This window comes from Microtus oregoni, unplaced genomic scaffold, assembly GCF_018167655.1.
Source record: "Microtus oregoni isolate MIOR12 unplaced genomic scaffold, Mior012 000062F_ref0000492, whole genome shotgun sequence".
Lineage (NCBI taxonomy): Eukaryota > Metazoa > Chordata > Mammalia > Rodentia > Cricetidae > Microtus > Microtus oregoni.
In genome coordinates, this window is record NW_024543872.1 from 11,292,986 (window position 1) to 11,315,119 (window position 22,134).

Sequence of the window (22,134 nt, forward strand, 5' to 3'; positions counted from 1 at the left end):
CTTATGGAGCCTTCCTATTTTCTCCTTTCTGTCTCAGTTCAACAGTGTGAAAGTGGGAAATGCTATGACTATACTGATCTTTTCCTCCTGGTCGCAATCCAGCTTTGGTAGTTATAATGATCCAAGGGGTGTGGCGAGGCATGGGACAGTGCCAGCGGTTTCAGTCCTGTTCATGAGAAAGACAAACCCTTCCTCGAATCCCTGAGTGTTTCATGAATGTTTCATAGCCAGAACTGGTCACATCATCTTCTCCCACCATAAGGACTAGGACAGTTGCTATATATGGCTTACTTGATTATTTAAAAGGCAAGACTGGGGTGAAGAGTGAGGGGCTGGATATACCAAGTGACTGAAGTGTTGCTCCATGATTCAGAAAGGAAGCATTTAAGAATGGAAGTATATAGCAGGATGCAGTGCTGGTTTAACTGAATTATGAGTGTCTTGGTTACTTTTCTATTGCTGCAACAAATCACCATGGCCAAGGATGTTTAATAAAACATTTAATTTGGGGTGCATGGTTTTAGGGGTTAGAGTCTGACCATTATGGCAAGCATGACAGCAGGCAGGCAGGCATCTAAGTGCTCAAGCAGTAGCTGAGATCTTGCACCCTGATCCACAGACACAAGGAAGAGAGCTAGGACTGCGATATTGCTTGAATCTGGGGTTGGTTCAAACACTTAGAGAACTTGTGGCATCTGCATGTCCTCAAAAACAGGTAGTGAGTGCTATGGGGATGACCCTGGTCACTGATGTTTTCACCTGAAATGAAGTGACAGCAATTCAGGAGAAGAGTTACCCGGAGCTAGGTTTGGAAGTGCATACTCCGGAGAACTATTTGGTGTACTCATGTATATACTTAATGTTATATTTCATATATGTATGTATTTCATAAAGTTAATGTTATGTTTAATATTCTTTCTCTAACCCCTATATGTTAGTCAGTTTTCCATTACCATGGCAAAATACTCAAGCTCACACAATTTAAGAGAAACAAAGTTTATTTGGCTCAAAACTTCAGAAGCTTCAGTGCATGGTTGGCTAATTCCATTGCTATAGGCCTGTGGTGAAGAAGAGCATCATGGCATCAGGAGTGTGTGACAGAGCAAAGATGGCAGCCAGGAGTTGAGTGGGAAGGCCAAGGACAAGATACTTTTTACCACTAAGTGCTACCATCTATAGTTCTAAAACCAGCATCTAGTAGTCATTAATTATAAACCCATCAGTAGGTAGGGTAGGAAACCCACTAATGAAGTTGAGGGCCACAGGATCTAATCACTTCCCCAAAGTCCATTTTGCTCTTTTGCTTTTAACATATGGCTTCTAGAGAACACTTTAGATACAGAACATGCTACGTCTTTTATGACATCTTCACTTTGCTAGTCTTAGTTTACCAAGCCTTTTCAAGAAGGTGGTGCCTACACATATTGAGAGACCCATGTAACAAAGGAACAAACATGGGGGCTTTACCTCTCACATTGGCAATCATACATGGACTAAATCAATATATCTCATAATTATAGTGATTTTATAATTCATTCAAAATTATTATTCCTCAATGCTACATTATTATGGTTACAATGGTTTCCATCCGTGTATAATCATGCTTAACACAGAAGTAGTGCCTGCAAAACCTGATGAGAAAAATCAGTATGCTATGCTGACATGGCAAAAGCCCCAAAATAAGTACTTATACTTTGATCTAGCAACTTGTTTCTCTTATTTTATTCCAAAATAGAGATGCTCATAAAAGGAATGAGAATTGCACAGCACAATAATCACAATAAAAAAAGAGTAACAATGTGAGCAAAACAAATTGAAAAAGGTACTGTGATTATAAAGTTCAAAATGAAAAATAGGGCAGAACAAAGCTTAGTAAAATCATAAACTAAAGGAATTATAATCATGAAATTTGAAATATGGTGGGCCACAAGGAGGAAGAGGACTCAATTTATTCATGATACAGGGCAATAGCGTGTTCCTGTTATTTTATTTGGTTGGCATCACCCACAGTAATGCAAAGAAACTGAGACAGCGTGATGAAGGTTAATGTTTTACTCAAACTTGTGAGTTGGCAAGAGCTTTCTGCTTCATAGACATGGGCTCTAATGGCCTGGGAATGCTCAGCAGGACCCTCTGCTTCCAGACCCTAGGGAGGGAGAACCTTTAGGTTCCAGTAGGAGACTCTGGAAGGGCCAGCCTGATTCACTGGTTTCCTAAATCTTCAGGCTGTGTGGCCCTGGCATTCTTCCTGGGGCTGAGACAGGAGGTGCACAGAGCGCAAGAACAGTGGGTTAGTTAGCATTGGCCACACATTATCCAAAAGTCACTGCTTTGGAGCAGTCCTGTACACTGTGAAGATGTGCTGCTCTTACTGTTAACAAAAATAGGATTGGTCGATGGCTAGGCAGAGTTTTAGGGCAGAGAGAATGCTGGGGAGAAGAAAAGTGGCATCAAGGAGACTCCACAGAGCAAGCAGGACTAGAAGTACATAGATGAGATAAATGAGCCTTGGGGTAGCACACAGATGAATAGAAATGGGTTAATTTAAGTTATATGAATGAGCTAGCTGAAAAGGAGAGTAAGCTATCAGTTGAGCATTTATAATGTTAAGTCTCTATGTGGTTATTGGGGGGAGCAGCTGGCAGAACAGAAAAGTACGCCAACAAATCACACTCAAATTTTGCACGTATAAAATACTAATTTCAAGTAGAAAAGTGTGTTTAAAGGCCCCATCCAATGTGACTGGGCTGTGGCTCAGGCATCAGGGTGTTTGAATGCTGCAAAAAGTATTGGAGGAAAATGGGCTACAGAGATTTCTATCTTGACCCTGAGTTCTAGAGAGAGGAAAGGTAGCAGAAACAACCCAAATGTTATACAAATCAGGCTTGCCAGTGCCTTTCATGCCTCTTCACTCTACATTGTATGCATTGAGTGTACACTATTTTCTGAATAAGAAAAACAAAGTCAGCTTTGTCTGGGACTTTTGGACCTTTAGACTCATGCTCAAGGGACCATCCTCTCACTATTGTGATGCGGGACAATTGTCTATATTCTGTCAATTATGTTTTAAATAAACACTGATTGGCCAGTAGCCAGGCAGGAAGAATAGGCAGGGCAACCAGACAGGAAGTAGAGGTTGGTCAAGGAGAACAGGAGAATTCTGGGAAGGAGGAAGCTCACCACAAAAGAAGCAAGATGTGACCTGTCCCACCGAAAAAGGTACCAAGCCATGTGGCTAACATAGACAAGAATAATGGGCTAATGTAAGTTATAAGAGTTAATAAGAAGCATGAGCTAATGGGTCAATCAGTTTATCATTAATATAGACCTTTGTGTGATTTCTTTGGGGCTAAATCACTGCCCTCCTGGTGGAAGGACAGAAACCAGGCAGGACAGAAACCCTCCCAACAACACCATTTTTATCTGCACCTCTTTGGCCTCTGTCCACATGGTAGCCAACACTTGGAGAGCCCTGTGTGGGCTCTGGGCCATGGTAGATTGTGTACGAGGCAACCTTTGCCCTCTAGCTCCTCTCACCAGTGCCCAATTTCTTCTACCAGATCATAACACATTCCATAGTCTCCACCGCCTTCATCACATGTGGTGATGCTGGATTTGAGATCTTCAACCCACTCCAAGCCCATGTACCTCCTCATCCCACTTCTATGGGAGGAAATGAAGGTACCAGGGGTCCAGTGAACTCACCCACTTACCATATTACTAAGTACTGTTGTGCTTGGCAGTGTTCTCTCTCTCTCTCTCTCTCTCTCTCTCTCTCTCTCTCTCTCTCTCTCACACACACACACAGAGCACTACTTTAGGAGCATATCTCGGCCTTTATACTCACCCTCCAGGGGCCACCCTCAGCAGTTCTCACCACTGTTACCTGCACCGCTTTGGCTCCTCCGTCCACATGGTGGGCAACACTTGGAGATCTGTAAGGCTTCCTGTGTGCCTTTCTCAGTGCTCCTCACTTCACTGTCTTTAACCCTGACACGTTTTAATGCTCTCTAAACACTGGTATTCACTGTAACACTGTGCTCCTTCCCGCTCTCTGGCTTCTATAGCTGGTACAATGGGCTGGATCTCCACAGACACCTTAATTTCAGCCCCGCCTCCCTTGAAAATGTATAGAACCTGAGAGAATTTTTTTTGTGGTTTATAAGCTGAAAGAACTAAGATTTCAAAATACCAAGGACTGGTTTTACTGAGAAACGCCTCCACAATTAAATAGGAGGGCTGGTGTAGTACAGAACAACACTCCAGGGTCAAAAATGGAACAGACAAGCCTCTGGATTCAGAGTCACAGTCACATGGACTGAGGTCAGGGAGGAAGAGGCAGCACAGCTGTATCTTCTCTGGTGCCAGGAGAAGCATCTGCAGGGCGGTGATAAGCAACTGGGGTCTCTCCAGGCCCATGAGGTTTTGCATTGCACAACATCTCTCCATTCATTTGGATGGCAATTAGTCTAGGCAGCTTTGCCTTAATGTAACACAGCAAAGAAGACCAAACTAAAACACAGGTTTATTTTGGCTGTTTTCCTGGTTTCACCTCACACAGATAGGTTGGTCTTGTTGCTGGGGGCTGATGAGGAGGCACTTACTCAGGCAAAGGCACATGTGGGAGCAGAGCCATTCATCTCATGGCCAAGGAGGAACATATTTTTCAGCCTTAGGAACTGAGGTCCCGATACCCACTTTAAAGATGTGCCCTTAACAATCACAAGATCTCCCACTTGGTCCTCCCTCTTCAAGTTTCTACCACAAGCCAGGTGTGGACCCAACCTTTAACACATGGGACTTGGGGGCTGAGTATTTTAGATTCAAAGTGTAGCAGAGATCTAGTGAGGGAAAACCACAAGAGCTACGAAGATGTTTAATAGGAGCACTGAGTAACACAAAGTCACATATTAAAACTGGGTAACAATTTGAGTAGCTCACCTCCCAGAACCATGCAAGAGTCTCACCATTCCGTGTGCCTCACTCAGGTAAGGGATGAGCTTCTAGCTACCAGTGTGCCTGGAGCATTGCCTGGCAGAACCCACGAACTCCCTCAAGGTATTCTCCCTTCATCACCCATGTGTGCCCTTCCTGTCCCGGCTCTTTTCTGATCAACAAATCTCACCAGCCTTTTTTATATTACAGAGATTATGCCATGTTTTGCTCTATCCCTTTCTGTCCTTTGTTTGTTTGATTTGACAGCTATTATGGCTACTTTGAAGCTCACTGGAATTTGGAAAGAACAGATGAAATTGAGCCCTAGATTCTCCATCTTAAGTCATGACCTTTTTCCTGGGAGAAGTTGGCCAGAAGGGGTGTCTTTCCTGCCTAAGGTAGATGCAATGCAAGTGGGTGAGCCTCTTCTGTCTTGTTTCCTGTTCTCCTAAAGGGGTTTGAGTGAGATCAGAATTTTCTAAACCTATCCTTATAAAACCCCTATCCTAACCAAATAAAACTGGTCAGTCATCAAAACACATTGCCTTAGTCACTGTTTTCTTGCTGTGAAGAGACATCATGACCACAGAACCATTATAAAGAAAAACATTTAACTGGGGGCTGGCTTACAGTTTCAGAGATTTAGTTCATTATTGTCATGGTGGGAAACAAGGCAGTATGCAGGCAGACATGGTGCTGAAGAGGTAGCTAAGAGTTCTTGTAAGGAGAGGGTCCCCTGTTTGTCCCGGCTGCCCGACTAGCTTACACTCGAAATAACCACAGAAACTGTATTCATTAAAACACTGCTTGGCCCATTAGCTCTAGTTTCTTATTGGCCAATTCTTGCATCTTAATTTAACCCATTTCTATTAATCTGTGTATCACCAAGTGACTGTGGCTTACCAGCAAGATTCTAACCAGCATCTGTCTCAGACAGAAGATCCATGGCATCTCTCACTCTGCCCTTCTTCCCAGCACTCAGTTCCATCTTCTCCGCCTCCCTAAGTTCTGCCCTATCAGGCCCAAAGCAGTTTCTTTATTCATTAACCAATAAGAGCAACACATGAACAGAATAACCTCTTACACCAAGTTCTACATCCAGTTCAGTAGGTAGCAGGAAGAGGAAGTCTCTGGTCCTGGCTTGAGCTCCTAAAACCTCAAAGCCCACCCCCAGGGACACATTTCCTCTAACAAGGCTATACCTACTCCAACAAGGCAACACCTCTTAGTCCCTCTCAAGGAGTACCACTCCCTAATGACCAAGCATTCAAATATATGAGCCTATGGGGGCCATTCTTTTATTGGGGGGTATTCTTATTAAAACCACCACACAAATTAAGGAGCTTACAAGATGGCTCAGTGGTTAAGACACCTGTCACATAAGCCTGACAAGCTCAGTCATTAGATCATTAGATCCCATGTAAAGGTGAAAGAAAAGAACTCACTCCACAAGGTTGTCAGCTGACCTCCACATGTATGGTATTACATGTGACACACACACACACACACACACATTTAAAAAACTTATACATTTAAAAAATGGCTAGTTACTCACTGCAAACTAAAACACTTAAATAAAAGGTCTAAGGGTCACTGGGGCCTAGAACTCTCTCCTAGTATTGAGAGTAAAGCTACAGAGTAAGGAGGTAGGCACACATGCCGAGTGACAAGAAGTAAGTTCCTGTTGACAGGGAAGGACGGAGGTAGACCCTTCTCAGATGAGGCGACATGTTTCACATTGAATGATCTATCTAGGGGTACTGCAGATATAACTTCAGAGTGGCTTTAAGAGTAATTGTCAGTATAGGTGGCCAGACCTGGCCTATGGGTTGGAGGATGGCCCTACCACAAACTATCCGGTAAAGCATTGCTACCAGGTCTAAACAGCCCACAGATGGGCAGGTGCCACAAATGTACAGGAGTAGCAGCAAGAAGATAGTACCAATTCAGATGTTGGTACTCTAAGGGTTGAGACTCCCCAGGGACCCATGGAGGCCTGAGAGGAAGTAAGTAACAGGTAGTATAATACTTTGCATTATGACTACACAAGGCCACGTGTAAAAGTTCAGTAACAGCCCATGTGCTATTGGAAGGTAGTGGAACCTTTGGGAGGTCGACTGTAGAGGGAGAAACTTGGGTATCTGAGAGATGCCCATGAAAGGGGTATTTGTAACCATCGCTCTTTATCATTCTTGAGGTAAACAAGGCCTCTTTGATTCCATGCTCTATGATGTGTTATGGGCAATAGGCCCAAGTGACCATGGGTTGATATCTCTAGGACTCTGAGTCTAAACCATTTTCTGTTTATAAGATGATTCTCTCAGGCATTTTGTCACAAAGCATATTAGCAGTGCTCTGAAGAAATCCGGCTAGAATTGAGCCCAGAAGTAGTAAAAGAAGGGGAGGGCAGGGCAGGGCAGTTAGCATAAACACATTAAAAACTCTCTCAAAGACTACTTCCTTATTCTGCCAGCGATTGTCAGTGCTTTCAACTGTAGCAGAGAAACCGTCATAAAATGCACACTAGCTACTATGAAATTATTTTTAAATACCTAAGAGTTACAGAAAACAAGTGGTGGATTTATGAGTGTTCTCAATTATTTTTTTTCTTTTGTGTATTTTAAATTATTCATAACAAAATATCTCAATACATTTTCCTGTGGTCCAGCATTCTAGGAGTCCTGGAGTCAGGGTTAGTTGTTTCTAAGCTCAGTCTGTTTAGAAACTGGCAATTTGTTTGTTTTGTTGGTTTTCCCAGTTGTTTATCTGCAACAGAGTGCTAGTGTATTGCTCTTACCAATCCTGTCCTCCTGGGCTCCAGTGTTCCTCAGAGCCTCAGCCTCCTGAGGAGCTGAGAGAGCAACTGTGTACGGCCACACAGTCTCTTACACCCCCTCACAGTGTCATTCATATAGTTTAAGGCTATTTCACATCTGTGCACCGCTTTGAGGCTGCCCCTTTAATCCTGAGTTGACGTTGAACATGAAATGGGTCACTGTGAGTTGTACCTTATTGATGACTATATGTAAGCAGTATAAACAGATCTTTGAAAGTCCCATGTACTGCCATGTTTCCAGCATCAGTACCTGTCAGATGAGTTTTTCTGTAATAAGCAGTGAAGAGAGCACACTGATAAAAGGCCCAGCCATAGCATGCAGAACAATGAGATGGAAAGACAACAGTTTTCCTTAATTCTTCCTCTGGAATCACCTATCCTTAGATATAGTCTTGAGCAGAAGGACTGAGATACCTCCAACCCTGCCCTCCCTGCTTCCCCAAGAGGATTATACAGTTTACAAATCTGTATAGTAAAAGATAATACAGAAATAAGATGCTTCTCAAAAATGTTCAGTGAAAACAACATGGTCTGGCAACGGCCCTGAAACAAATACCCCAGATGTGGGTTGACAAACAGAGAAGGGATCAGGCTTCTCAGACAAGTATTTAAAGAAGCTGGAATATAAAACTCTAAAAACTTTGTCATTTAGCAATTCACCCAAAATGGAGCTTAACTCTGGCAGCTAAATCCCCAGTCATATCCAAGAAGTACAGTTCCTGACTATATGGGCCAAGACATTTGCAGGCTTGAGGTAAGAATGGGGCTGTTGTCTTGCCTGTCTTGGACTCCTGCACTCACGCAGTCCTTGGGCCTTGGGTCTCTGAGCAGCCGAGATGACACCTGTGGACACCACATCCAGTAGTACTTTAGAGGGCCAACTTCCTGCAGGAGAGCAAGGCCACATTCCTGTCCCCAAACAGCATCCCCCGTGAGATAAACACTTCTGCTTCTCACTCGCCTCCGGCGACTTTTTCCTGTCTTGATTTTTGAAAGTGTGTCATTGGACCAAAAGGCACGCAAATTCCTGGATGACATTTAGCTTCCAGCTATGTAGGTAGGGAGCACCATCTACGCAAGCCTACTTCCCATATGAATTCATGGTATAATTTCTCATTAGGAACTTCATCTCCATCCCTTTCCCACACCCCAACAAACAACCACAGCACATGACCAAATTCACTTTTATTTTTGTATACATAGGAAACAGGACCCTATCAAAAGAGAACAAAGAAGAAATAGGAGCCCAGTGTTGCCAGGAAAGAGCATGCGCAAGTCTCCTTCAGGTCTGGCCCCGAGCACCGCTCTGTAGGACCTCAGCACACGTAAGTGGAGCTGCAGGAAAGGGCGAACGTTACTGAAGACAAGAAAACAAGAATGCTGGGGACTGTCCCCAGAAGTGCAATTTCCATAGGCTTTGCCCATGTTTACGGCTGAAGGAATTCCAAGGCAAGCTCCATGGCAAACAAAATTTATCTGACACAGATACTGGAGTATAAAATTGCTGGGCCCTATCAGTCGCTCAGTTTCTCAAAAGGATTTGCTATCAAAAAGATAAAATGTAGTCATGGATGCTGAATGCCTTGATTCAGCTGTCCCCTGGTGCAGACAACAGGAGCAGCTCTCACTGTGCTTATTTTTAAAAGGAACAGAGGAAACTAAAATTAAAACCACAAGGGAGCAGAAATGCTTGGACCGTGTAGTTGTCTTGATTGTAAACAGCAGACATTGTGCTTTGTTGTCTTGTTTAAAACGAGGACCCAAACCTGGAGGGGTACTGGATCCAGGACAGGATGCAGGGATGCCAGAGACACAAGGGTGCTCAATGGTATAGGCAGCAGCACTGTGTCCACGAACTGCCTTAAAGGGTGTTCATTCCTTCCCTGGAATTTCTATGAAACTGTCTACCAAGTCCCCATGCTTCCTGTCCTTAAAACGAAGCCTCTGCTGCTACTGTCCTGATTCCTGAACCCCTGCCCCATATAAATACCCCAATAGAGCATGACACCATGCTTCCTGGTCTCGTAGGTGGTCAAGAACATTCCAGGAATATGTTTGGATACCCAATCCAATGAGTAACAATTTATCAAAAGGCTCTGATTGGTTCATTTAAAATGTCAGTCCCCTTACTCCCAGCCCCAGTCCCCACAGTACGACACATAAAGTAATCTAGACATCTTAGCTATACTGCCTTGCTCTTAGTACACAAGGTCTCAATCTGGGTTTAAATACATATCAACGTGACTAACTATGCAAGGGAACACACTCCTCACTGTTAAGAACTCCCTCGGCTACTTGTAAATCTATGGGTAAGCTCGGATTCTCACCTGGGAAATAGCATCTCTAACTACACTTTCTTTCTCTAATTTGGTTATGTGGTCTGTGCAACTAAGTAGGTTTCCACTGTATCCAGAAACTTCCCGTCTTCTGAGTCTAGCACATCCATGCTAGGATCAAACACAATCCTCGTTCTTCTTCAGCAATGCTGGCCCTGCTTTGCTGAGCTCCTTCAACTCTTCTCTCCCCCTCCAAGGGTCTGTGTAAACTAACCAGTCTACTGTGTCTCCTGCTCCGACCTGGCCAAGAAAGCCATCACCAGAACTACCTAGGGGAAGGGTTTTCACTCGCCATCTGATCTTGAAGGACAGGACTCTCACTTCAATAAATGTAGAAAAAGAAAAGTTCCCTGAAGCCACAGCATGATTCATAAAATGCAACGTCTCATTTGGAGCAGGGAGTGGTCTTTCCTAACTTAAAAGACTTTCCTCTTTAATGGTCTTTAGTTAACTGCAGATGTCCAACTGGGGCCTGATTCTGACCCTCATCTTGCACTGGAAACAGGATACACTTGGGTCTTTACGGTCCCTATAGAGGAAAGCCTATTTTCGAAACGTGAGTGGAGGCCAAGCAGCTTCAGCAGGCCTCCCCGGCATATTTCCACTGCTTCTATGAGGAGAACGGGCTAGGACAGTGGACAGCGGCCATTCAAGCTTCTCTTCCCACTACCACATGATGTGAGTCTTATTGCATCCTGACCCCTCACCTGCCCCGACATAGGCTATGCCTTCCTTTCCTCTTAGCCTCTCTCCTGAGGATCTACCCTAGCCACCGCAGGAATGTCAACCTTCGGGGACTGCTGCCACACTCTCCCAGAGAGCACAGACTACATCAGAAACAGAAGCGACAGAGGAGACACAGTATGAAATTCAAATGTCCTCCACAAAAAACTTGAAAGAGAGCTGGCTTGCTTTGAAGATATCAAAGAGCAGTTGCCCTTGGACCACCCTGTCAGCAAGTATCAGTGAGGATGGGGAGGACATACAGAAGGGCCTGTCCAGCCTCTTTGCCTTCTGGGTAGCATCTTGCTACTTGTCCTTCACCACCTGTTCATAGGGAGGTGGAGGTGTGTTGCAGTAGGAAGGAGGTGGTGGGTAGGTTGTGCCTCCGTGAGGTGAATTGGGTTGGACCTGGAAAGCCATTGCCATGGTACTGCCAACAGGATTCATCCCGGGTCCTCCAGGGTCAGTGTAATATGGCGGCCCCATCTGCTGGGTTCCTGAAAGACAAGATATCCGTATGTGAGTACAGAAGAGAAAACCCCACCATTTGGCACATCTCCGTACTACCCGGCCCCTTGTGCCCCCATCAGTCACTACACTACTGTCTATTAGGAACCAAACAGTCCTCGAGACAGTAAACAGCTAGATCAGGTAACAAGCAAGAGAAACACGTGGTCTTGCCCTCGGGGAGCACAGTTCCTCTGGAGAGGTGTGCTGCTGAAATATCATCAGTCTCCAGAGCGCAATAAAGTAGAGGAGTATGAAAGAATGACGGAGTGTCCTAGGGAGGCACTGGAGTCCATCACAAACTCCGGGAGCTGAAAACAAGGCAGCTCACTTTGCTGGAGCCGGTCAAGTACGTGCTGGAAGTGTGGTTGCAGGAGTGTGCCCAGTCCAGGTGGAAGCTGGACCACAGAGAGTCGTCACTGTGCCCTGGCTGTGAGAAGATCCCCTAAGTAATCTGTTGGCCCAGATTTATCATCGTCCCCCCAACACAGTTTGAACACAATTTACCAGAAATTCACTGTATCTGAAGGTAAGGTCTCCATTCCTGTACCACTTCATGAAGACAAAGGGTGTCTGTCATCCAGGTGGGCCAAAGGGAACTCCCACAGGCCCATGCTGGGTATACCTGGCAGTTTCCTGATATATGCCTCCTCCTTCTTTGACAGAAGGAAGTGCCTATTATGTACACTGAGAGGACCAGTGGAAAAGGATGGGGGACCCAATTGCCTGTGACAGGCGGGCACAGGGAAGGCTCTGGGCTAGAGATATTGCTTGGCCTGTGTTTGTAATGTCCCCACAGTGGGGCTGCTCAGATTAACACTGGCTCATGGATTTTGTAGGGATTGGCAAACTGGATGTACCTTAAATTTTCACAAAATATTTGACATAGAAATACATTTATGATGTTAGAAAAGCATAACAAACAAAAGGTGGGGAAGATATATCACACAGAGGGGAACAGAAAGAAGACGGATCCATGTTTGACTGAGCAGAGATGCATACTCAGGGAAGTAAAAGCAGAAAGACAGCGATGCATGCATGAAACCCATGGAGACAAGGCTGACGAGTTAGGCAGATATCCCCAGACCTCAGAGAGACCGTTTCAAAGACCTGTTCCCAATGTGCACATGATTCTACGGAAATGAAAAACTTCAGAACGACAGTCAACTGCATCACAAATGATACAGTAAGAACAAAAGTTCCCAAGGAAACCAATACAGTCAACTGTAATGGACAAATGTGCAAAGCAGGATTACAAATACAGATTAAAGCTGTGAACCAGAGCAAAACTGGACAAGACTTTCAGGTGAATGAAGGTGTTAACACAAAAACCACAGCTCTCATCTCAAAGGGAGTAAGAGATGGTTTATCCTGGAGCCTAATCCGAGTGACCACGGCCCAGGAATACGGAGCTAGGTCACCCAGTTTCTGTGTTCCAGAGTGGAAGCACTTCCGAGGGCTTTTTTTTTTTTTTAAATGGGAGCAGAACAAAGAAAGTCATAAATCAAAGAGATTTTAAAATAAATTGGTGGGTACATCAGGGAAGTAGGTTACAGCAAGGCAGATGGACATTTGCGACACCATTCTTCGCCTTGCCATTGGTGGAGAAAGGGGTTTTGCTAATACATTCCAAAGGTTTGTATCTGTTTATCAGGATGTTGGGTCTGATGCAGAGCTGGGCAATGAGTGGCTATGAAGGGAGCCAAAGATGTCACAAAGAAACTGTAGTTGGGCTATGATCAGCAGTGGACTCTCCACCATCATTTACAGTTCTAACCGGTTATCAGCCCATGTGAACGGCTTCTTCCCAGGGTTTTTTGTTGTTGTTTTTTTTTTTTTTTTCTTACCAAGGATAAAGATGAAGAACTGTTTAGGAAATTTAGTCTGTCTTTTAGCACAGACTTTGATCAACTCCAAAAAAGAATATAAAAGAAATTAATATATCACCTCAATTACAAAAATCCACAGTTTGAGAACTAATAAAATAGGTTCATCTATTTCAAAATAATTAATGTTCTGACATAAACCTGGGATCTAACCCCTGTGTTTAAAGCAATAAAATGTTCTAGAAGGAATTGGGTTACTCTTAATAACATTTTGTGATAAACTTAATCATCATTCTTGTTGACTTTTCAATGTATTGAAAAATCTCAAAGCCTTAATGTACCTTTGGTCAAATATTCTACCCTACCATATATAAACACATATACATAACTGGCTGAACTTGTTCTATGACAATCTCCCACGTGTACACAGTGCATTGTTTACTCCCACTCAGCCCTCTCCTAACTCCCTCCTGTCACATCTGCTACCCTTCTGCCTACACATCCCCATTCTACATTCATACCATTGTTTTGCAATCCTCTTATTTTCACTAGGTCTATCTGTGACCACAGACATTGAATTCTTTGAAGTCTTTCAATTCCTTGGAGACATTTACTCTCTTGTTGTTGTTTTGTTGTTGGCCTAATGTCACTTTCAGTATGCTATCATTGGTATATAGGAAATCAATGACTTTTATGTGCTAACTGTGTATCCCGCCACTTCACTGAAAGTGTCTGTCATCTACCTAGATACCACATCAGCTATGACAGTGCCAATAGGCCAATCTGATGGAGACAATGCTTCATTTGAGGGTTGCTCTTCCCAGGTAGGCAAAAACAGCCACCACAGTGATGAGGAGCATGCTATGCATGCATGAGGTTGAGAGAAGAGCATTATCATGTCACATGGGGTGACAGAGGAGCACTCCACGGGCTTGTCCGGGAGATTGTACCATGTGTAGATGGAGATTTTAGATGGAGGACATAAGCTTTTCTAGCGGAATGTTTTTTAACCAATGTACATAAGGTAGGAAGATAGTATCCTGGCAGATCTGAAGAAAACAAAAGGCAAGTGTAGTGTAGGTGTGGAATGAACCAGAAGAGAAGCTGTAATAAAGATCAGAGTCAACCAGGCAACTAGAGATAGGGGAAAGTGAGAGACAGAAGGTCTGTGGGGACCACAGATAGGATTTCCACCTGAGGAAAGTGGGAAATATTTAGAAAACAGAGAGCACAAGTTCTCACTTCTGTTTAGAATAAGGCTGCTTTGTTAGAAATTGACAGAAGCAAGAGGAATTGAATACCAAAAGACAAGGTCAGTTAGGAAACGCTAGTGTCCATCTGAACAAAAAATGGGGAAGATGGGAGAGCACCATGCCATTTTATAAAAAAGACGTTAGCATGCCTGAATGCAGGGGCACCCTTAAACCAATCTCCCATGACACACAGGATGCCTGTATTATTCCTCCAGCCCTAACTATCTCCCCCAAAGCAGCCTTGTGTGCTTTCAGTTTGACTTGGAGGATAATTTAACTGTCAAAGCATCACTCTTGGTGTTCATTTTGTAGTGGTTTGTATTAGTTAGCGAGACACCTAACCACAACTGTGGGATGACATACCTTACAGAACTGAGACATCAAAATTGTCAGCAAACTATGAATGCAATCACCATAAATGTACGACTTAAAGGAATGAAATCTCATCTCTCAAAGAGACTAAGTACCACAACTAACTACTTCATTTAAAAAGGTTACATTAGAGGAAATAATTTTTATGTAAATGACAGTAATACCACAGATTATATTAATGGCTATTCTCCTCACCATTGGTGGCAGAGCCATCCTACAAAAGATTCACACACTTCTTTCTTTACCAAGTGCTTCTTTAGGTTGTTTTCTCATACAATTGTATTATTATTATTATTATTATTTTATATTTGTAGTAGTAGTAATAGTAGTAGTATCAATAGCATCCTGCAACTCTCTAGTCAACCTCAAACTTGCTAAGTAGTCAATAGTGCCCTTAAAACTTCTGACCCTTCTGCCTCCACCTCTTGAGTATTAGAATTAGATCCAGAAGCTCCCATATCTGGTATTGTGTGGGGCTGGGGACAGAGTCCAGGGCTTTGTGAATATTAGTTAAGTTAGGTAACTGAGACACATGCTTAGCCTCTCCTCATAAACTGTGTGGCGACCCTTGTTCCTGACTATGGACTTTAGTGTTGCTATATAAATTCCACAAGGAACAGGCACGGTTTATCTTTGATTTTTATGACCTAGACTATCTCCCTCACGGTCAGTCACTAGTTCACTAAGCTCTATGGGAACTCTGGTCTTTCTGAACACAAACTCCTTTTGTCCTTCAACCATAATCCTCAACCGTGGCCCAAGTTTTTACAATTTCTTCCAGTGGCTCTTTATGTTTCTAAAGGGTCGGGGCACAAGGCTGCAAGTGGTTGGCTAATGTTTTCTGAGTAAGGAAATGAATGGATGAAGCTGGTCTTTCTTTCTTGCCTTGGTGCCAAAAGGATGTGGACCCAGATAGAAAAAAGACCATGGGATTTGATGAGGTCAGACTTTCTCTTTCTTCTATGCAGAGATGAAAACATGGACTTCTTTCCTTCACGCGATTTAATTTTTTAGGCAAGGTACTGACAAGCTAAAGGATCAGTGACTCACCCTATGGCGCATGGACTTCAGGGTTCCATATCCCATTCAGCATCTTTTTTTTTACTCTCAGAACTTCAACTACTCAACTCTCCTCTCTTGTCTTCTGTTGTGTATTCTCAATAAACCCCAGAGTTTCAATTAAAAACATTTTGGTTCCCCCAGTTTCAAAAGGAGCTTTGCCTCTGAACTTCCATCTCCACAACTACTTTACCTATACATTCTGATTAGTTCAGAGTCCTACTCGGCCCATGCAAAAGCCCCAGAACTATGATGCTAGACCATCCTTCTCACCGCCAATCAGCAGCACTTCTTCACTGTGTGCCTCATCAATGGTGTTGGACACGGATGCTGGTCCTACCAGTACTATAAGCTCCCTCTCACACCAGCCTATAGAGTGCTGCCCTTTCCTGCCTTCCAGGGAATGAATCTTCCGCTGTTTCTTCTTCATTACCAAGCATAGTTTAAAAGATGTCTTGGTGCATTCCTAAAATCAAAGCACTGGACAGGCTGGGGCAAGAAGATATGAAGTTTCAAGATAGCCTGGACCACACACTGTTAAAGGCCAGTCTGGGCTACAGGGTGAGACACTGTCTCTAAAAGCCAAGGGCTGGGACTATAGCTCGGAGGGAGAGTAGTATTTGTATCAACCATGGTCGAGCACACACATTGGTTCACTAAAATCCAGTTTCTGTCCTTCATACTACCAATAAGAGAAAAGTGGAATCCCCCAGCAAGTGCACAAAGTCCTTGCATACACCTCAGCATTGATTAGGCCTCTTCTGTGTGCCACCCAGCTTGACTAAGTTTACATTCTTGAAAAAGGAATTTGGGACAACTAGCAACTCACTGTAGAGACCTAGGGACCTAAACCAATGTCTTCTGCAGCTGGGATCCTTTAACACCAGTGGGGTCTGCAACACTGGTGGTTATGGGGTAAATAAGGGCACTTGTGTTTCTGAATGCTTCCAGGTACCACTTAGAGCACGGATGGAATGGTAGCAAACCTCAGCACCCTCACTATGCCTCTTAGCCCCACGATAACAACTCTGATCTAAGATGTATGATACCAGTCCTAAGTCCTTGACATCCGCACACTGGCAGACTAACCAATGGTCTTTTTTTATGCTTTCACAGGCACTTTATTCTTTTTTTAAAAACTCGGTGTTCCTCCTGATACAGACTGTTCTTATTTACTGCAGTTAACTGCGACTATTTGAAACACTGTGGGCATCTTAAAGAGGCTGATGAAATGTCACTTCCACATAGGGTGCTCCACTAATCTTGTCTCCAACCCACTCATCTCCCTGCAGGGTGGGATGAATGGACATACTCTCCCCAAGGCCTCCAGGTAGAAGCCATGACTGGAGCAGGGCCATGTGAACACAATCAAGATAGTGGCCTCAACTTCATCAAACATAAAATCTTTCGTTCAGAGAAAGGATGAGCAGTGCCTGTCCACTCTAGCTGCTGGGACCTTGCAACTCTCCATTTTCAGAAGGTTCCATCCAAGGCAGGGGACCTCAGAGGCATTGTCAAAACTCACATACCAGCTGGTGCCTTGAGGGGAGGCAACACCAACTACCATAGGATGAGGAAGATTTACACATTTAAGGCAAAAGTGTCCTGTAAGAACTAAGAAATAGCTAATTCTCTTTGATCTTAAAATATTACTTGAGGTAATATGCTCTACAAGGCCAGTAGTGACTTCTATAAAAATGTCTACTGCTGCACTACTTATGAATATTCAAATAGGTACACAATGCATACTTACTGAGTAATTTTTTTAAGATGCAAAACAAACAAACAAACAACAAAATCATAAGCATTCATAAAAACACCAAATAAATTGTCATTTAATAGCATACTTACTTCAGATGAATTAAGAATGGTAGGGTCATTATTGTTTAAATATAAAAGTGTATATATTAAACAGCTTTTTAAAGGAAAAAGGAAAAGGCATCTATGTATATATGAACCGTGTATCACTCACACAGGGTACGTCAACAATAATATAAAAACATGAGCTGATAGGCACAGAATATATTGCATTGCTCCCAGCAGAAATAGCCAATAAAACCAGTCATTAGAAATGAATGACCAAACAGTCCGATTTATCTCTTTAAGCACACTCTGGGCATTATAAATGGCAGAAGAGGACAGACAAAGATGAGGCAGGCTGACCTGGAGCAGGGTTTGGTGGCTGCCTGGTGTAGGACACATTGAATGTGGGCTCCTCGATGAGCGGTGGTGGGTACATGCGCCGGCGGATGAAGAAACCAGCTCCGCAACAGAAGAGCACACCCATCATCAACAGGAACCTGCAGAGATCAAGACACAGGCTGAGGCCAGGCTCTAGAATGGTAACAAAAATGCCGGATGAGTCCCAGTTGCTTTTGGAATACTACTCCAAAGTGGCAAAGCAGAGAGATTCACCAAGCTGTGGGAAGCCTCCAGCCATGAAGGCATACGACTAGCCTTGGTCCTCCCCGAGTGTTTCACCTTGGGACAATCCTCCTACGGATGGTATCAGCGAAATACTTGCCCTGCATTTTCTCAATGGAGGTTCTCTTCTCTCTGATGAGTCTAGCCCGTGTCAAGTTGACGTAAATAAGCCAGTCCACTAACTACACATAATCATCTGTGCGGTGTGCTGTTTTTTTTTTTCCCAATTTGACACAAACATATCTGGGAAGATAGAATAGTAAATGAGAAAATATCTCCATGAGACTCCCCATAGGCAAGTCTGTGGGGGCATTTTCTTGATTGACTGATGTGGGAGGGCCAAACTCACTGTGAGCACCCCTGGGTAGGTGGACCTGGGATATAGAAGAAAGCAGGCTGAAAAAGTCATGAGGAGCAAGCCCTTAAGCAGTGTCCCTGGGCAGCTTCTGCTTCAGTTCTGGCCCTGACTTCCCTCAGTGACAGAACTTGACCCGAGAGTTGTGAGATGAAATACATCCCTTCCTTCCTCCTCGGGTTGCTTTAGGCAAGGTGTTTTATCACAGTAGTAGAAATCCTACCAAAGACAGTCAGTGAGTCCCTTCCCCACACCTCGACGGACTTAATTTTTAATAGAAGAGAAACCGAAAGGCAAATGCACAAACTATTTATTCCTAACAAGTAAGTGATCAGAAAGAAAAATGAAGGCTGGAAGAACAGACCTGTGTGAAATATTTTCTATCAAAACTCCTCACTATAGTTTGAGTGTGTAATTCGGTGCACTGGGAGGCGTACACAAAGATACTATTGCACATGAGAATGGACAAATACTCTCCTCCTGCCATATCTGAGCTATGTTCTAAATGAGAAGGCGGTGCCTTGAGGAGGAACAGGAAGTCTGGTGAGAAGAATGGCATGTGTGACGAGGCCTAGAGCAGGGAAAGCTCAGGGGAGAGATGCAGGAGTTGGCCCTGGAGGGACGTGGGAAGTAGATTCTGAGGTCTGGCAAAGTAGAGAACCTCATCAGCAAAGATGCTGGAATCACACAAGGGACAGCATCTGTCTGTCTCTGCCTCCTCTGTCCCCCTGCCCCTCCCTGTCTCCAGCTTCCCTCTCCCTCTCTCTTTCTGTCTTTTTCTCTCCCCCACTCTCTTTCTCTCCTCCCTCCCCCCTCTCCCACTCTCTTCTTCCTTTTCCACTCTTGCTCTATCTCTATCAGTATAGTCCTACATCCCCAGACCCTTGTTTTTCACTACATTTTTCACTCTCAGATAGGGTCTCATTAAACTGGCTTGAATGTACTCTACAGTCCATGCAGGTTTTCAACATGTAATTTTCCTGCCTTAGCCTCCCAGGCAGCTGAGATTACAGGGCAGTACCACTAAGCCTAGCTGGACTTGCCTCTTTAGGTTTATCATCTTACCTTTAACGTGAAGTCCTACAAACATATCTGAGAACAGTGACTCAAAGCCTAGAGTATACAGGGATGTACACAGCGATTCACTGCTGGCCATTCCAATGGATCTGGCTCTCTGGTTTGCAAATAAGTCATCTGAGGTCTTCACTATGATACGAGGTCAAGATGTTGGTTATACTGCCAAATGGAACTTTTTTCCCTCCTAAATGAAAAATGACACTGTACCTCACACTTCAGAAGCAAGGACAGCACAGAGTCACTTGACAGACCAGCTGTGTCTTTGGTAATACATGTAATTGATCTGTTCCTCATTGAAATATTAGCCTGAGGACTTACTTCTAGTAGGGGGAGGGGGGCTGACAAAGGCCAGGAAAGTGAACTTCAAGTTAGCTGGGTGAGAGTTGTGGCAATTAATGAGAAGAGTTGTTTTCAAAGGATTATATCCACAGGCAGGGTGCCCACTGTAGTCTGTCGTACAGCATAGTTGGGAAGCTTCCTAAGGGTTGGTTAGAAGGCGAAGTTGCTTTCATTTTCTAAAGTCAGAAGTAATCCAGTTTCATTAATTCAGTTTGCCTTTTTAATTCTTTTAACATGGCAGTTTCTCAGCCTGCAATCTCCTGGTGAGGGGCACCAATAACACAAGACCCTGTTGCCTGGATCCATTCCAGGAGTGGTATGGGAACCTCCAGTGGCAGGCTCATCCACACAGCTATCCCTGCCCATCTCTCCCATTTTGCAACATGTGGTTTACAATGCTAATGAGGGGTACAAACAGCCGCCATTCTAAAACTGGAAAATTTCATTCAAACCTCAGCTTTGTTTCTATAGCTGGCAGGGCCTCTTAAAAGCATTCTCCTCTCAACTGCAGTAAAGAAGCAGGGGCCAAGAACCTGGACAACAAAGAGGACCCTAAGAGAGACATACATGACTCTACATAGGAAGGAGAAAGAGACAAACTCTCCTGAGTAAATTGGGGGCGTGGGTGTCACAGGGAAAGGTAGAAGGGGAGAGGGGAGGAAGGGAGGTGAGCAGAGAAACATGTATAGAGCAAAAAAACAATAAAAAAGAAGCAAAAAAAAAGAAAGAAAAGAAGGAAAAGCAGCCACAGAGGTCAGCTGAGGACATTGAACTAACTGATAGCACTGACTTTTTCTCTCTCAGTCTGAGACCTCTTCTCCACAAAACACTTATCTCATCATGCTGGGAACAACCTCACCAAAAGAGCTGCTCAAAACCTTTGCAACGTTTCCCTGAATTCCTGGCATTAGGAGTTTTGTGGAGGCTGGACAGATGGCTCAGCGGTTCAGAGTACCGATTGCTCTTCCAGAGGACCTGGGTTCAATTCCCAGCATCCACATGGCAGCTCACAACTGTCTATAACTCCAGGATTCATCACTCTCATGCAGACAATACATATAGGAAAAATGCCAATGCACATAAAACAAAAATAAATAAAAAAGATTTGCGCACTGTCTGCAGAGTACTCCCATATAACGGCCTACTTGTTACTGAAGGGTTAATGACCTAAAAGCCTCAGGTAGATGGAACAAGTCCAGACAGTAAAGCCGACTTGTCTGATAACACCTGTGGGCTGTTGGGATCCAATGAGCTCCTGATAAGGAGATCGATGTACCTGCATCTGCTGCTATCTACTACTGGGAGGCTGCAGAGGAACCGACCTGAAGATGTAATATACCACCCCTGTTCCCCCATGCACACAAAAGCCCCCTGTGCATGCACACAGTTGGAATGATGCAGGTCTAGAAGCTAATTACTTTATCTTGGACTAGCTTTAGCCCCTAAATAGCCATGCCTTTCCCACCTCTGTGTCAGGACTAACAAATAGAGGAAAACCTTGTGACTAATAATAGATGAAAACTGGAATCTATCAAATTATCAGCCTCCTCCTAGCTTCCAGGAACCCAAAAGTTAAGAATGTCATCAAATAGGCATCTAATGCCTGCAGAAAAGCTTTTTCTATCCTGCTGTAACGATCTCTCTGATGTACCCACCAATGTATTTTTTTTTAATTTATTTATTTATTAAAGATTTCTGTCTCTTCCCAGCCACCGCCTCCCATTTCCCTCCCCCTCCCCTAATTAAGTCCCCCCCCTTCAGCCCGAAAAGCAATCAGGGTTCCCTGTCCTGTGGGAAGTCCAAGGAACCCCCCACCTCCATCCAGGTCTAGTAAGTTGAGCATCCAAACTGCCTAGGCTCCCACAAAGCCAGTACGTGTAGTAGGATCAGAAACCCAGTGCCATTGTTCTTGAGTTCTCAATAGTCCTCATTGTCCGCTATGTTCAGAGAGTCCGGTTTTATCCCAGGCTTTTCCAGACCCAGGCCAGCTGGTCTTGGTGAGTTCCCAGTAGAACATCCCCATTGTCTCAGTGTGTGGGTGCACCCCTCATGGTCCTGAGTTCCTTGCTCGTGCTGCTCTACTATGTTCATA

The 22,134-nt window shown here is 44.0% G+C and overlaps 1 protein-coding gene across 1 annotated transcript in view; it reads right to left on the reverse strand.

The window, feature by feature from the left end:
- Positions 1 to 8,941: 8,941 nt before the first annotated feature.
- The window catches only part of LOC121439770 (vesicular, overexpressed in cancer, prosurvival protein 1-like), a 39,279-nt gene continuing 26,086 nt past the window's right edge, over positions 8,942 to 22,134 (reverse strand). The window contains exons 3-4 of the mRNA XM_041640399.1: positions 18,011 to 18,147; positions 8,942 to 11,327 (exon numbers count right to left, since the gene is read on the reverse strand). Coding sequence (XP_041496333.1) covers positions 11,137 to 11,327; positions 18,011 to 18,137 — 318 coding nt within the window. The 5' untranslated portion in view covers positions 18,138 to 18,147 and the 3' untranslated portion in view covers positions 8,942 to 11,136. The remainder of the gene's footprint in view (positions 11,328 to 18,010; positions 18,148 to 22,134) is intronic.